Source organism: Carassius gibelio, chromosome A15 (genome assembly GCF_023724105.1).
Source record: "Carassius gibelio isolate Cgi1373 ecotype wild population from Czech Republic chromosome A15, carGib1.2-hapl.c, whole genome shotgun sequence".
Taxonomy (NCBI): Eukaryota; Metazoa; Chordata; class Actinopteri; order Cypriniformes; family Cyprinidae; genus Carassius; species Carassius gibelio.
The window spans coordinates 21,321,487-21,334,959 of record NC_068385.1 but is presented as its reverse complement, the minus strand read 5'-3'; the positions used below and the strand labels follow the sequence as shown (position 1 = coordinate 21,334,959).

The 13,473-nt window shown below is 39.0% G+C and overlaps 1 protein-coding gene across 2 annotated transcripts in view; it reads left to right on the top strand.

Annotated features, from left to right (window-relative positions):
- The window catches only part of LOC128029400 (cell adhesion molecule DSCAM), a 132,281-nt gene that overhangs the window by 113,192 nt on the left and 5,616 nt on the right, over positions 1–13,473 (top strand). Inside the window, exons 17-32 of one of the 2 annotated variants that reach the window (XM_052617181.1) lie at positions 58–298; positions 527–673; positions 2,160–2,315; positions 2,978–3,111; positions 4,037–4,190; positions 4,366–4,483; positions 4,650–4,813; positions 5,183–5,281; positions 5,552–5,740; positions 6,009–6,299; positions 6,608–6,784; positions 6,903–6,933; positions 7,022–7,137; positions 7,252–7,395; positions 10,160–10,357; positions 11,683–11,985. In XM_052617181.1, coding sequence (XP_052473141.1) covers positions 58–298; positions 527–673; positions 2,160–2,315; positions 2,978–3,111; positions 4,037–4,190; positions 4,366–4,483; positions 4,650–4,813; positions 5,183–5,281; positions 5,552–5,740; positions 6,009–6,299; positions 6,608–6,784; positions 6,903–6,933; positions 7,022–7,137; positions 7,252–7,395; positions 10,160–10,357; positions 11,683–11,985 — 2,662 coding nt within the window. Of the gene's footprint in view, positions 1–57; positions 299–526; positions 674–2,159; positions 2,316–2,977; positions 3,112–4,036; positions 4,191–4,365; positions 4,484–4,649; positions 4,814–5,182; positions 5,282–5,551; positions 5,741–6,008; positions 6,300–6,607; positions 6,785–6,902; positions 6,934–7,021; positions 7,138–7,251; positions 7,402–10,159; positions 10,358–11,682; positions 11,986–13,473 lie in introns of both variants that reach the window. The other variant, XM_052617180.1, reaches the window with a different exon arrangement.

Below are 13,473 nucleotides of genomic sequence, written 5' to 3'. Positions count from 1 at the left end.
CTTTGATGATCTCTGATGTTAAAATATCTATTCTTTTCTGTGTTCTATTCTTTCCAGCCCCCTCACAAACACTTACAGAATGGTTTAATCCGAAGCTACCAAGTGTGTTATCGGGAGTTTGGGACAGGGGGCAGCCCACAGTACAACACCATCAATGTGGACACCACAGGGGACACTGAAACCCTCACTTTGGATAATCTGAAGAAGTACACCCAGTATGAGGTGCGGGTGCAAGCAGCCAATCGGGCAGGCATGGGTCCCACCACAGAGGAAATCACCATCACCACGCTAGAGGACGGTTAGTCACTTTATGACTGTCATCTTTGTCATATTAGTTTCCTTAATACATTTGTGGCATGAAAAACTCCAGAGACTTACTTTGAAGCTTAATTAATTTGTTATCATTTATAATAGGTGATTAATTAATTTTCCAAATTAATTCGCTTTAAATTCTATCTGTAGGATGTAGTAGTCCACATACATATGAGATTTCATGAGTATATTAACTAGCAGTTTTCCTTCGCAGTGCCCAGTCGTCCACCTGAGAATGTTGTGACAACAGCTACCACCCCCGAAACCATCTCCCTGTCCTGGTCTGCTCTGACCAAAGAAGCCCTCAACGGCATGCTGCTTGGATATCGAGTCATCTATTGGGCCAACCTTCCTGATGGAGGTCAGGCAGGGTTATGACCTTCTCCGCTTCTGCTGAGAAGTTCTTTCATTTATGCATGATTATGTAGCTCACAGATGTTGGAGTAGGTGTATGAGTAGGTTCAGGGTCAGTGCCTTGTTATTACCCAGTTATTCTAATTGCTATAAACGCCAAGCAGGAAGAACAGGACAGGAAGTTAAAAGAAAGAGTTTACAAATAAAGTGCTTCCAAAAGTACTGAAGCAGTTCAGTGATGGAATAAGGTGATAATACCATAATACTTTCCAAATTCATTCACTTAGGTATTTACTTTGCTCCAAGGTACTTCAGAGATGCATGTTGTTTTACAACATATCACCAAAAAGTATGAAATTTTTTTTTTTTCATTATATATATATATATATATATATATATATATATATATATATATATATATATATATATATATATATATATATATATATATATATATATATTGTACATGAAATACACACCTTTCAGGTACTATACTGTGATTTAATGACTTATACTGGAATATTATCATAAAGTGATTAATTTGGGACATAAAATATCAATTCAGTTGCATTTCTGCCTGAGAACACCAGAGGGCATGGTGGCCCTACAGTGAGAACACAATATTTATTGGAAAGATTGTCTACATTTAGATTTACAGTCACTCATTCACCAGATGCTTTTATCTGAAGTGACTTAAAAAGCATTGTTTTTTTGTTTTTTTTTTTGGATGAAGATGTTACCATTTCTTTTGCAAAGAATTTACAATACTATGAACCCTGTTTTTGTAGCATGTATCACATGCTGTGGACAGTATACAAATTCCCTATATACATGAAATACCTAAATGCCAGTAGCAGAGAGCACCCAGCAAAAAGATCAGTGGCCATTTTCCTCTGAACACACTGACCTATGAATGTGCAAAATGTAATCAGTTGACCAGTTCAATGATAGAGAGATCGAACAAAAATGTATACGATTTCATGATAAAGGTTCACATATATATATATATATATATATATATATATTTTAATATTATATATTATATAGTTTAATTTGTATTGGTTTAGGTTAAAATGGTTTTAATAAATGAATTTGGCACTGTTTACTGTTATTATTCTTTTTCTCTCCTTAAATCAGAAAGTGGTATTGATCAGTGGTTGCTCTTTCATAGCTCATTCCTCAGAAAGTGTGAGCTTTGAAGTAGCTGAGAGATGTATTTCACATCGATTAGGTTTGAATGCAGACTTTGGTATCTTCAAAAATCTGAGCAAAGTTTGAGACACTGTGGAATATCTAGAGATACAAGTGAAATTATATGGATCTTAAGGAACAAAAACTTACAGAGGTAATTTACTGTAAGCAAAAGTCTCAAAATTGCTCTCCATCTACTTGCATTTTACTCTAGGAGAAATAATTGTTTTATTAATGATCTCATTTGTGATTTCAAGCACCCTAAAAAAACAATCAGTTAACAGTTTGTGTGTCTGTTGCAGAGCTGGGAGAGATCAGGAACATCACAACCACCAAGCCTTCTCTAGAGTTGGAACGGCTGGAGAAATACACCAACTACAGTATCCAGGTCCTGGCCTTCACTCGAGCCGGAGACGGAGTCCGCAGTGAGCAAATCTACACACGCACCAAAGAGGACGGTGAGACTCATTCCAACTGCACATACATAATGGCTATGTGACTTCCCTGTCTCAGTGTAATCTACAGAAACAATGAAAAGCCAATCAGGCTTCATTCACCAGCCCCAATTCCCTGTTATCCATGGTGCACACTACAGGGTTTTCTGCAGTTTTACTACACTTAACTTAAAATGAAAATGGACAAATAGCTTCTACAGCATACCCTGATAAAACAAATACACATTCTCACACTAAAGGCACTCCATGAACTGCAAACTATTTCATTATAATTCTCCACTGTGTTCTTGCTCTTATTTTGGCAATCAGTCACAAAGAATTGGAGAGAATTGTGAGAGGCAGTAGTTTGTGTGTCACCAATCTTCCATTCTTGATTGTTTGACTAAAAATAAAACTCATACTGAAGAGATTTCAGTAAAAACCATCAGAAGGAGTGACCAAAATCCAACTGCTTTGAGTTGGCACAGACATCTAAACTCAGTGACAAAACCAATCCGAATGGAGAGGGGTGATTGGAGTGTTTTAGAAATTGTGTAAAGTCACACATCTCACCTTTCCATTGAGTTAGAATAAAGCAACTATAGGTCACTTCCTTTGTAATATACAAGATTTCTTTTCTAGAGCTTCTCCTCAACAAATTATTTCATTTCTCCTGCTAAAACTAGTTCCTGGTCCTCCGGCTGGAGTTAAGGCAGCTGCTTCCACAAGCTCGGTGGTGTTTGTTTCCTGGCTTCCTCCACTCAAACTCAACGGAATCATCCGGAAATATACCGTCTTCTGTTCCAACCCTTACCCCACGGTGAGCTTCATCTGTGGCTCTTTGGGACTTGCACAGCTCCATAAGGCAGCCCCAAACTTAATTATTCAAATTTACCAAACACAATTTGGACAGAATTCTCAGGAGTTATGACAGTGTTTCCCTGACCCTATTCCTGGAGGTACACATGCTAGATGTTTCCCTTATCTGAAATATCCATTTCTGGTCTCGGAGTCTTTAATAATAAGGACGATGAGTCGATTCAGGTGTGTAATTAGGAAGAGTACAAAATGTGTAGTGTTGGTGTGCCTCCAGGAACAAGGTTGAGAAACAAAGTAGAAGAACATTTCACTATGTAACTCCTAAAAAAAGACTTTGGGATTGGGATACTTGAATGACCTACTACATTGCAGTGCTTCTTCTTATTTATTTTGTTTGTTTTTTAATAGTTGACAATGTAGAGTATTAATCACAGTATACTAAGGCTGAGCAACTCTGGACCTCAAGGTCAACTGTCCTACAGAGTTGAGCTGTTTCCAATAATTCTGAAAATCTTGATTAGCTTATTCAAGGTTTTCGATTAGGGTTAGAGCCAAACTCTACAGGATAGTGTATCTTAAGGGTTAGAATTGCCCAGCTGTGCGTTATGCCGTAAGCAGTACAGTATTCCATTTTACAGCTCTTTTGTAAGTCATTCTGGATAAGTTAATGCCCAAATTAAGCGATGTCCTATCCTTCTAGCAGAATTTACCTCCTTCCATATTTAAACACATCTGCGCCAGGTAATCAAGGTCTTCGGGTCACGTCATGGTGGGTGTGTTGAAGCTAAAGTCTGCAGGAAAGTTGCCCTCCAGGAGTAGTATTGGACACCCCTGCCCTAAATGTATAAACAATGGAAGAGGGTTTTCTAATGAATATAATATAATATGTTATTCTTATGGAATCTTTTCATTGGGTATCATTACAGGTGATCAGTGAGTTTGAGGCTGCACCTGATGTTTATTTTCGCCGTTTGACCAACTTGAATCAGAACTGGCAGTACAGCATCTGGGTTGTGGCGGTCACTGCAGCTGGCCGTGGGAATACCAGTGAAATTATCACCGTAGAGCCCCAAGCTAAAGGTATGGAAGAATGGCACCTGGCAATCCGTCACCCTCTCTGTAACTCTTAGTGTGTAGAAGAAGTATGTGATTTGGGATGCAGCCATACTGGACCATTAATAGAACCAATATTACACAAAAGAGTGTGTATGAGAGGCTATGTTCACCATTGTCATGCCATTGTTTGTGTATGAAGCCCCTGCGCGAATCCTGACGTTCAGTGGAACTGTAACCACCCCCTGGATGAGGGACATTGTCCTTCCATGCAAAGCAGTCGGAGACCCTCCTCCCACCGTCAAGTGGCTCAAGGGAAAGTATGTTTGGTTACCATATTCTTTAGATCTTAATGTCGTCATTTTGTAAATCTTGGCAAAATTTGTTTAAGAAGAACCGGAAGTGCTGTGCATGAAACTGAAAATGCTTGATGAATTCATTGTTGTGACTCATATTTGCTATGAAACTGATAATGTTTTCCTACAGCAATGGTACTCCTGCTCCTGTTTCAATCGATGGACGCCGCAGCGCTCACAGCAATGGCAGCTTTGTTATTCGCACTGTCAAAGCAGAGGATTCTGGGTACTACAGATGTGTTGCCAGCAACAACTGGGGTTCAGATGAGATCATTCTAAACCTTCAGGTCCAAGGTGTGTATGGCCTCAGATAATCAAATTATATTCTCTGTAAATCCAAAGAGCATTTTTTTAAACAGTGTGTGCCTTGAATTTTATAATAAAAATAAAAAAATGTAAACAAATCTGTGAAAAAGAAAGGAACAAGAAGTTTGACAAACAATAAACACACAATGAGCAAAACAGGTCATTAGTTCCGTGATGCACTTTACAATATTTCACACAGCTCATATGAACCAAGCAACTTTCATTTGGGTAACAAATTGAATCTGCATGACCAACTTGAACCTAACTAAAAATCTTATGAAATGGCTGGATGTCACCCATGACAATTCTTCAAACAATGGTAAATGTGACCGTACTTTTACTCTCAAAATACTTCAGTACCTCCGGACCAACCACGTCTCACAGTGACCAAAACCACGACCACCTCCATCACACTGACCTGGATCCCTGGAGACAATGGAGGGAGTTCCATCAGAGGTTAGACTGCTCTGATATTTATATTCCATATATTCATCCACTTATTGTTTGACAAATATAGAACACTATCCACCTAGACCTGTCAAATGGTTTAAACCGAGATTTATTTCACATAAATATGTTATGATATGAAATATGATATTTTAAGAAACTTAAATGTCAGCTTTGCATAGTATGTGCTCTGTATCAATTTACAGCACCCATAAAAGTGAATCAAATAAAGTGTGGCATGTGGGGTTTATTTTAAATTGCTGTGGTGTTTCTGTTCAGGCTACATTCTGCAGTACTCTGAGGATAACAGTGAAGAGTGGGGCAGTTTCTCCATCAGCCCCAGTGAGCGGTCTTACCGTCTAGAGAAGCTAAAGTGTGGTACTTGGTACAAATTTACTCTTACAGCACAAAATGCAGTTGGTCCTGGACGCATCAGTGAAATCATTGAGGCTAAAACCCATGGGAAAGGTAAAATGTTTTATATATATAGTCAAAATTTGCTCACTCATTTTTACTCAATCTTTTGAGTGGGCTAAATTAGTGGAGTAATGTGTAAAATAGTGAATGAGTGTACCGGGCTAATTTCTGACACACAATGCACAATGCACTACACCTGATTTTGGTTTCATAGGATAGATCTTAGATTGCCAAGTCACTTTAAATCATTTGCAATCAAAGTTTGACCATTTTCTCTAACTTCAGGATTACATTATCTCTCATTTCTCCACATTATCAGAGCCACAATTCGCCAAAGATCATGAGCTTTTCTCAAGTATCAACTCTACCCGTGTGGAGCTCAACCTCATTGGTTGGAACAATGGCGGCTGTTCGATTGACTCCTTCACACTGGAATATCGACCGGTGGACACCACCAAATGGACCATGGTGAAGCGAGATTCTCTCACCAAAAACCACATTCTCTACGACCTACAGGAAGCCACCTGGTACGAGCTCCAGATGAGAGTGGGCAACAGTGCAGGAACAGCAGAGAAGAAGGTTCTGTTCGCCACTCTAAATGTGAATGGCAGTGAGTACTACATCTCATATTACCACACAGGGTTTAAATCAATGTCATCTCAGTTCACTGTTTGGAAGCATTCGCTTAAATGACTTACCCAGCAAGAGTTCCTTGATCAGACCTTATTGTCTAACCAGCACTTTTTGCTGTAAAACAGCACGGCGATGCTGATCGACCAATCAGACCAGCATTAAATCAACAATAATCAAAATAAAACATTGGAAAATGTTCTAAATATGTAATCGATCAAAAGTTAGTTATAACCAGACTTTTAGAAATCAAAATTGTCTATCAGCCGCTCAATCTTCTATCTCCAGGCACAATCGCTCCATTGCCGAAGACTGTGGTCCCCAGCCAGAAGAACAGGCAGGGCAATGAGGGACTCAAGATGATGGTCACAATCATCTGTATTCTGGTGGCAATTTCCATGGGCTTCATTGTTCTTCTGGTATTGAGGAGGAGAAGAAGAGAGCAAAGGCTCAAGAGATTACGAGGTGCGTAGACACATGCCATATACCGAACAGAACATCATAGCTAGTTGTACATTACATACTCTTAATATTAAACAATATTTAGCAGTTCATAACTTCCTTTTTTCTTTTATTTCAAAAGATGCAAAGAGCCTAGCAGAGATGCTAATGAGGTAAATTACTATGGTATTGGCTTATAAATCAGTGACTTTGTCATAAAGTAGTGCATGTAATTGTTTTTGTTTGGATGTGTGTGTCCAGTAAAAATGCACGTACACCAGACACTGTGAACAAACAGCAGCAGACTCTGAGGATGCACATCGATATCCCACGTGCTCAGCTACTCATCGAGGAGAGAGACACCATGGAGACAATTGGTAAGAGACCTTTGAGGAATGTTAGTGCTTTACTTTTCCCCAAAGGCCTCGATTGTAAATTGCTTGATGGTGGTCTTCTCTAGTTACATTAGCTTGTTTGCCTCTGTCTTTCAGATGACCGCTCCACAGTGCTGTTGACAGACAATGACTTTGGAGAAACATCTAAACAGAAGTCCTCAACCGTCACCCATACAGTGCATTACCAGTCTCTATCTCAGGCCACTGGACCACTAGTAGACGTATCTGACGCTAGACCTGGTACAAGTAAGAATTGAACTGGTCTGCTTGGTTATGTTGATGTCTTTAATTCTCATTTAGCTGCCCACTTGTGTAGATGACTTAATAGAAACTCAGTCAGTTATACACTGTGTTTGACATCAACAAAATTTCCAGCAGTAGTCTATAGCAGATACAGTATTGTACATGAACAAAAAAAAATAAAACCCTCACAGGTCATTACAATTTACTATCAGATGTAAAGAATCTGCTAGATCAAAAACCTCCCAAGTGTTTGATCATATATAGAGCCACAATACAAAACTCTGACAATGCGCTTTAATTATTCAAATAAATGTGTTTACATTTCCTGAAAGTGTAGGTGCTTTTTGACACACCGTAGACTGGGATACGCATCACCAGCAGCATTAAGCTACCTATGACCTTGTGTTCCTACCTGACTTAAAGGGATAGCTCACCCAAAAAGGAAATTGTTTTTCATTAATGACTCACCCTCATGTCGTTCCAAACCTGTAAGACCTCCGTTTATTTTTAGAACACAGTTTAAGATATTTTAGATTTAGTCAGAGAGCTTTCAGTCCCTCGATTAAAACTGTGTGTACGGTATACTGTCCATGTCCAGAAAGGTAAGAAAAACATCTTCCGTTAGAATTTTTGGAAGCATCAAAACTACATTTTGGTCCAAAAATAGCAAAAACTACGACTTTATTCATCATTGTCTTCTCCTCCATGTCTGCTGTGAGAGAGTTCAAAACAAAGCAGTTTGTGATATCCAGTTTCCGAATGAATCATTCAATGTAACCAGATCTTCTCAAACCAGTTCACCGAATTGAACTGAATCGTTTTAAACGGTTCGCTTCTCCAATACGCATTAATCCACAAATGACTTAACCTGTTAAATGTCACCCCGTCCCATATACGGGACGCCTACGTTGACTATACTATACTACAATCAAATCTAATCTAATCTTGACAAACTATATATCGTTGGAAAGGTCTAAGACTCCCAAATATATATTTTACCAATATTTTTTGTTAAAAATTATGTAGGAAAAGTAATAGATGAATTTATGATAAGAGTGCACCCTCAGAAATCAACATTACAAAAGGAGCTTTTACCTTTGTTTAAAAAAAAGACTTCCTCATTGCCTTTTTCCCTATCACTTTTTAGAAATCATCAGAAGTTATATATCACTTGAAAACATAAAATCTCAAAATTCATACTTCAAAACCCATTTTAAAATCAGACATTGCATTACCATGTAAATGGAACATCAAAATCATGTTACAAAATGTTTTCAGTCATGAATTATAAAAATTTAGGTTTGTATCATGCACATTCATGTCTATCTTCAATAGACATTTTTTTTGTTGTCCACATATCCTACATACAGCTCCCAATCAGAGCAAAGTTCAGAGGATTCTGTCCACAAAATGATAAGAGCACGCATTATTTATTAATTTGCACAAAGTATTTTAACTTTGCCATGCTCTTTTTCATTTTTGACACGGAATGAAATGTATACACTGCTGGACACAAACAAACTAGGGATGTGCCGATTACGATCGGCCGATCGTTATGCGCATCTTGTCAGTAAAGCCGGTTCTCTAATCAATGGTAAATTCCATCAGGTGTGTGATTTCACATAGAGCAGTTGTTACTACACAGAGCCATTGTGTCACAGTGTCTGGGTTGTGTTCCCTGGGTGTCCACTAGGTGTCCTCCGTTCCCACGGTTTCTGTCATCTTATTATTTCCTGTTCCCTTATTTGGTCACCTTCCTCCTTGTTTTAGTTCATCCATTGTTCCCTACCTGTCTCCAGTTTCCCCATTATCCTTAGGTGTATTTATACCAGGTCTGTCTGAGTCTTTGTCACGGAGTCCTTGTCGAATGAATGATACCTCCTAGAGTCTGCTCTTTCCGTGTGTTCTTGTTTTGTTTTTATGTTTTTGGATTTTCTGGTTTTGACCCTGCCTGGACTGTTTATGCTTTTTGGATTGCCCCTCAATAAACCTTTTACCTGCATTTGATTCTCTCCCGTGCTTCTTGTATCACCGTACGTGACACATTGTTAACTGAGAAGATGTGCAAATCCACGTTCATTTTCAGCGTTTATTTGCGCATCTTCTCGGTTAACAACGGCTCTGTGTAGTAACAGCTGCTCTATGTGAAATCACGCACCTGATGGAATTTACCACTGATTAGAGAACCGGCTTTACTGAAGAGATGCGCATAACGATCGGCCAATCGTGATTGGCACAGGCCTATCACAAACCAAGTATTTTATTGGAATTCCTTAAGTTTATGGCTGTAACCGTGGCAGCTAACAACATAACAGAATAACCCTGGGCGCATTTTTATATTTAATTGCACTGAAAAAGTTTCAGTTTAATTAATTCAATCGTATTACTCTGTTTTAACATGGATTTCTGTGGAGACTGGTGTTGTGCCCAATGCTGAACTCTGACAGATTATTACCCCCCTAGTATTGGTTAGTTAAGGAGTAGGTGGTGGGGGAGGGGTTAGTATGAGGGGAGGAGTTAGGATTAGACAATCAGGTAGTGACATAGGGGTAATAATTTGTAAGGGGGTCGAAATTGGGCACAACACCAGAACACGACAGCGTCCTAAAAGAATTTACATTCCATCATGGCGGCACTCATGATTTACTTGGGAAAAGATAGATAATAGTAGTTTTTCATAAGGGAGGGTAGAGATTTGGTTGACTTTACACTGTTCACTTAATGCCATATTAACCTGTTCTGTCTGACTCTGTTCCCTCAGACCCCACTGCCCGCCGCACAGCTAAAGCAGGTCCCGCCACACGGAGTCGATACGCCAGCCAGTGGACCCTGAACCGACCGCACCCTCCCGTCTCCTCACACACCCTCAGTACTGACTGGAGGCTGCCCACACCCCGTGCCACTGGTTCAGTGGACAAAGAGAGTGACAGTTACAGTGTCAGTCCCTCTCAGGACACAGGTAACAGCTAGTTCTTTCAGTTCAATAAATCAAACATCAATAAAGAAAATACTTGATCTTTTGTAATAGTGTAGATGTTATGTGTAAACATATTTGAACACTCAGATTTCAAAATTCCCACCCCAGTCCAAAAAGAGTATAGTTTTGTTCCAAAACAACTGTGACTTTCTGAAGTTACACAGATGACCATCCAAATTTATATGTTAAATGCAGTATTCAGCACCTTGGTCATAGTGAAGTAATAATGGTAAATTAGGAGATTATTTCACCCAAAAATGAAAATTCAGTAAAAATTTACTCACACGCATGTTGTTTCAAACACATAAGACTTACTTTTCATTTCAATATTCTCTCATTATTATTAATTTGCATCCATTGAAACCAAACATCATCAAACGCACTTTTGTGTAATATATTTAATATATTTAAATATATTCAAGGTCACCTATTATGCAAAATCCACTTAGACATAAATGTTTGTTGGCAGTGTGTGAACACAACCACCCTACAATGATAAAAATCCACCCAATCTACTTTTTAATCCCCGTTTTGATTCTCAGAGCATTGTGACATCACATTGCTTAGGCCCCGCCCATGGCCGCTGATTGACACCGACGTATTAGCAAAGACCCTGCCTTGAGTGAGCCGCACACAATCTGCATGTTTGTCTTCTTCATGCTAGAGCATTTTAAAGCAGCATTCAAGTTAGAAATTTCTTATTATTATAGCTATAGAAGTTATTCGGTAGAGCAGTGAGGGATTTTTTTTTGTTTCTATTTATTGTTTGGATCATAATAACAGTGTAGACAGCAGTAACATTAATACACAGATCTAGTATAAACATGCAATTCCTTTCCCAGCTGTTTTACTTCACAGACATAACTGATTGTGTCTTTGTAATGTGTTTTTAACCCTGTGTGTATTTGGCAGTTTAAGCGCAATACGATATGAAAGAGAACTTAGTTTACTCACATGCAATGTGACAGCTGCTTTCTGTGCATGCGCTTCTTAAGTATGCACTCTTTATTTTCACTATATCAGAAGTTTAAACTGACATGGCTTTAAAAAGCATGATTTCAGCATGATAGACACGATTATCAAAACCAAACTGATGTTTTTTTGTTTTTTTTTATGGGTAGAGTATCTGAGACACAAGCTTTAAAGGCATATCCCTATTCTGGAAAAGTGGGCGGGAAGCAGCAGCTCATTTGCATTTAAAGATACAGGCACAAAAACAGCTACAAAGAAGACATGCATGAAACTCCTTTAATAGGAATTGCAGAAGCATCCCATGTAACCCAAGTGGTGTGCATTTTCTCTTACAGACCGTGCTCGCAGCAGTATGGTGTCTACAGAAAGTGCCTCCTCCACGTATGAGGAGTTAGCACGTGCCTACGAACATGCGAAGATGGAGGAACATCTGCGACATGCTAAGTTCACAATCACAGAATGCTTCATCTCAGACACATCCTCTGAACAGATGACAGCCGGCACCAATGACTACACAGACAGCCTGACGTCCAGCACGCCGTCAGAATCAGGCATCTGCAGATTCACCGCCTCCCCACCCAAACCACAGGATGCCAGCCGGGTCATGAACATGGCCGTGCCGAAAGCACACAGACCCGGTAAGATGTGGTTACAAACATGGGGATGTATCAACTGACTAGTCTCCAGTTGTGCTTTCGGGAAACCAATTTGCTGTATTCCCGCTTGATTTTAAACTGGCACTGCTAAATGAAGTTCAGTAAGAGTTCTCTGGTGTGTAGGCATCTTTAGAACAGTAACCCCAGTGTCTGTATGTAATATACTCATACACCAATCCCATTTATTAGTAAATGATGTGAAATGACCTTCTTAAACACTACATTATTTATGATATAATAAATTTTTGATAGGAACGCAAGTCATTTCCACTTTTTGTATGGCAGAGTTTAAATATCTTTAAATCTCTACATGTTTTAAACATCCCTTATGAGCAAACACTGCTGAAGTCCTTCTTATTTGATAACTGGACATATTTCAGAGGAAAACTGGATTTTCAAAAAGAGAGAACATAGGGAGGAACTTTAGGAATTAAAGGTCCCGTTTTACGTGCTTTTTTGAAGCTTTGATTGTGTTTACAGTGTACAATATAACGTGTTCATGTTTAACGTGTAAAAAAACACAGTATTTTTCACACAATTCACCTATCTGTATACCGCTGTTTTCACTTTCATAAAAACGGGCTGATGACTTCCTTGTTTTATAAAGTCCCTCCTTCAGAAATACGTAACGAGTTCTGATTGGGCCAGCGGTTCCTGTGTTGTTATTCGACACCAGCTTAGAGCAAGCTGACTTCCTGCTAACGTGATTGGACTAGAACACACGTGCTGGAGATGTACTTATAATAACAGGATCGTTTTTACTGACGAGATGCGCATGAACATCGCATTCGTTTTTTGCACAGCCCTAACATCTAGTTAACAAAGCTAAACAGCGTTGCCCTTTGTGTAATAAGTTACAGAAACTTTGTGTAATAAGTTACAGAAACGCACCAACTTAAATAATAAAATACACTGAGCGGTTGTGGTCCATATACAACACCTTCTCCAGACAAAGAGGGAACTGCTCCATCTTTCAAGAATAATCTTTGTGCGAATCCGGCATTAAACTGATTGAGAAAGTTGTCCTCAGCAAACTGTCCTCAGCTAAATTTGCTGCATATAGTTTTACATGTGGATTATACATTTCCGGAACCGAGTTAAACATAAATTGTAACCATTAATGTCCAAGTACAGCATCCCTGGGAAGGCCAAACGAAGGTGATTGGACTCCAAGATGAAAATAACAGCGTTTCAAAGACATGGCAAAAACAAACACAGCTCTTCATTCTCCGTCGGAGCACAAGACCACGCCCCCTGTTTGTGAATTCATGTGGGCGGAGGTTAGTCAAAAAACTGTTTTAGTGACGTCATTACTACAGGAACTAGAGGGCTGTAGTCCAAACGGGTCGTTTTTTGTAGGCGAATTCTGTTAAATCAAATATCTCTCTTGGCATTGAACTTTGAGCTTTAGAATTTTACAGATATTAGTTATACTCTAACAACAACATTACACAATAACTTAAGTTTAAA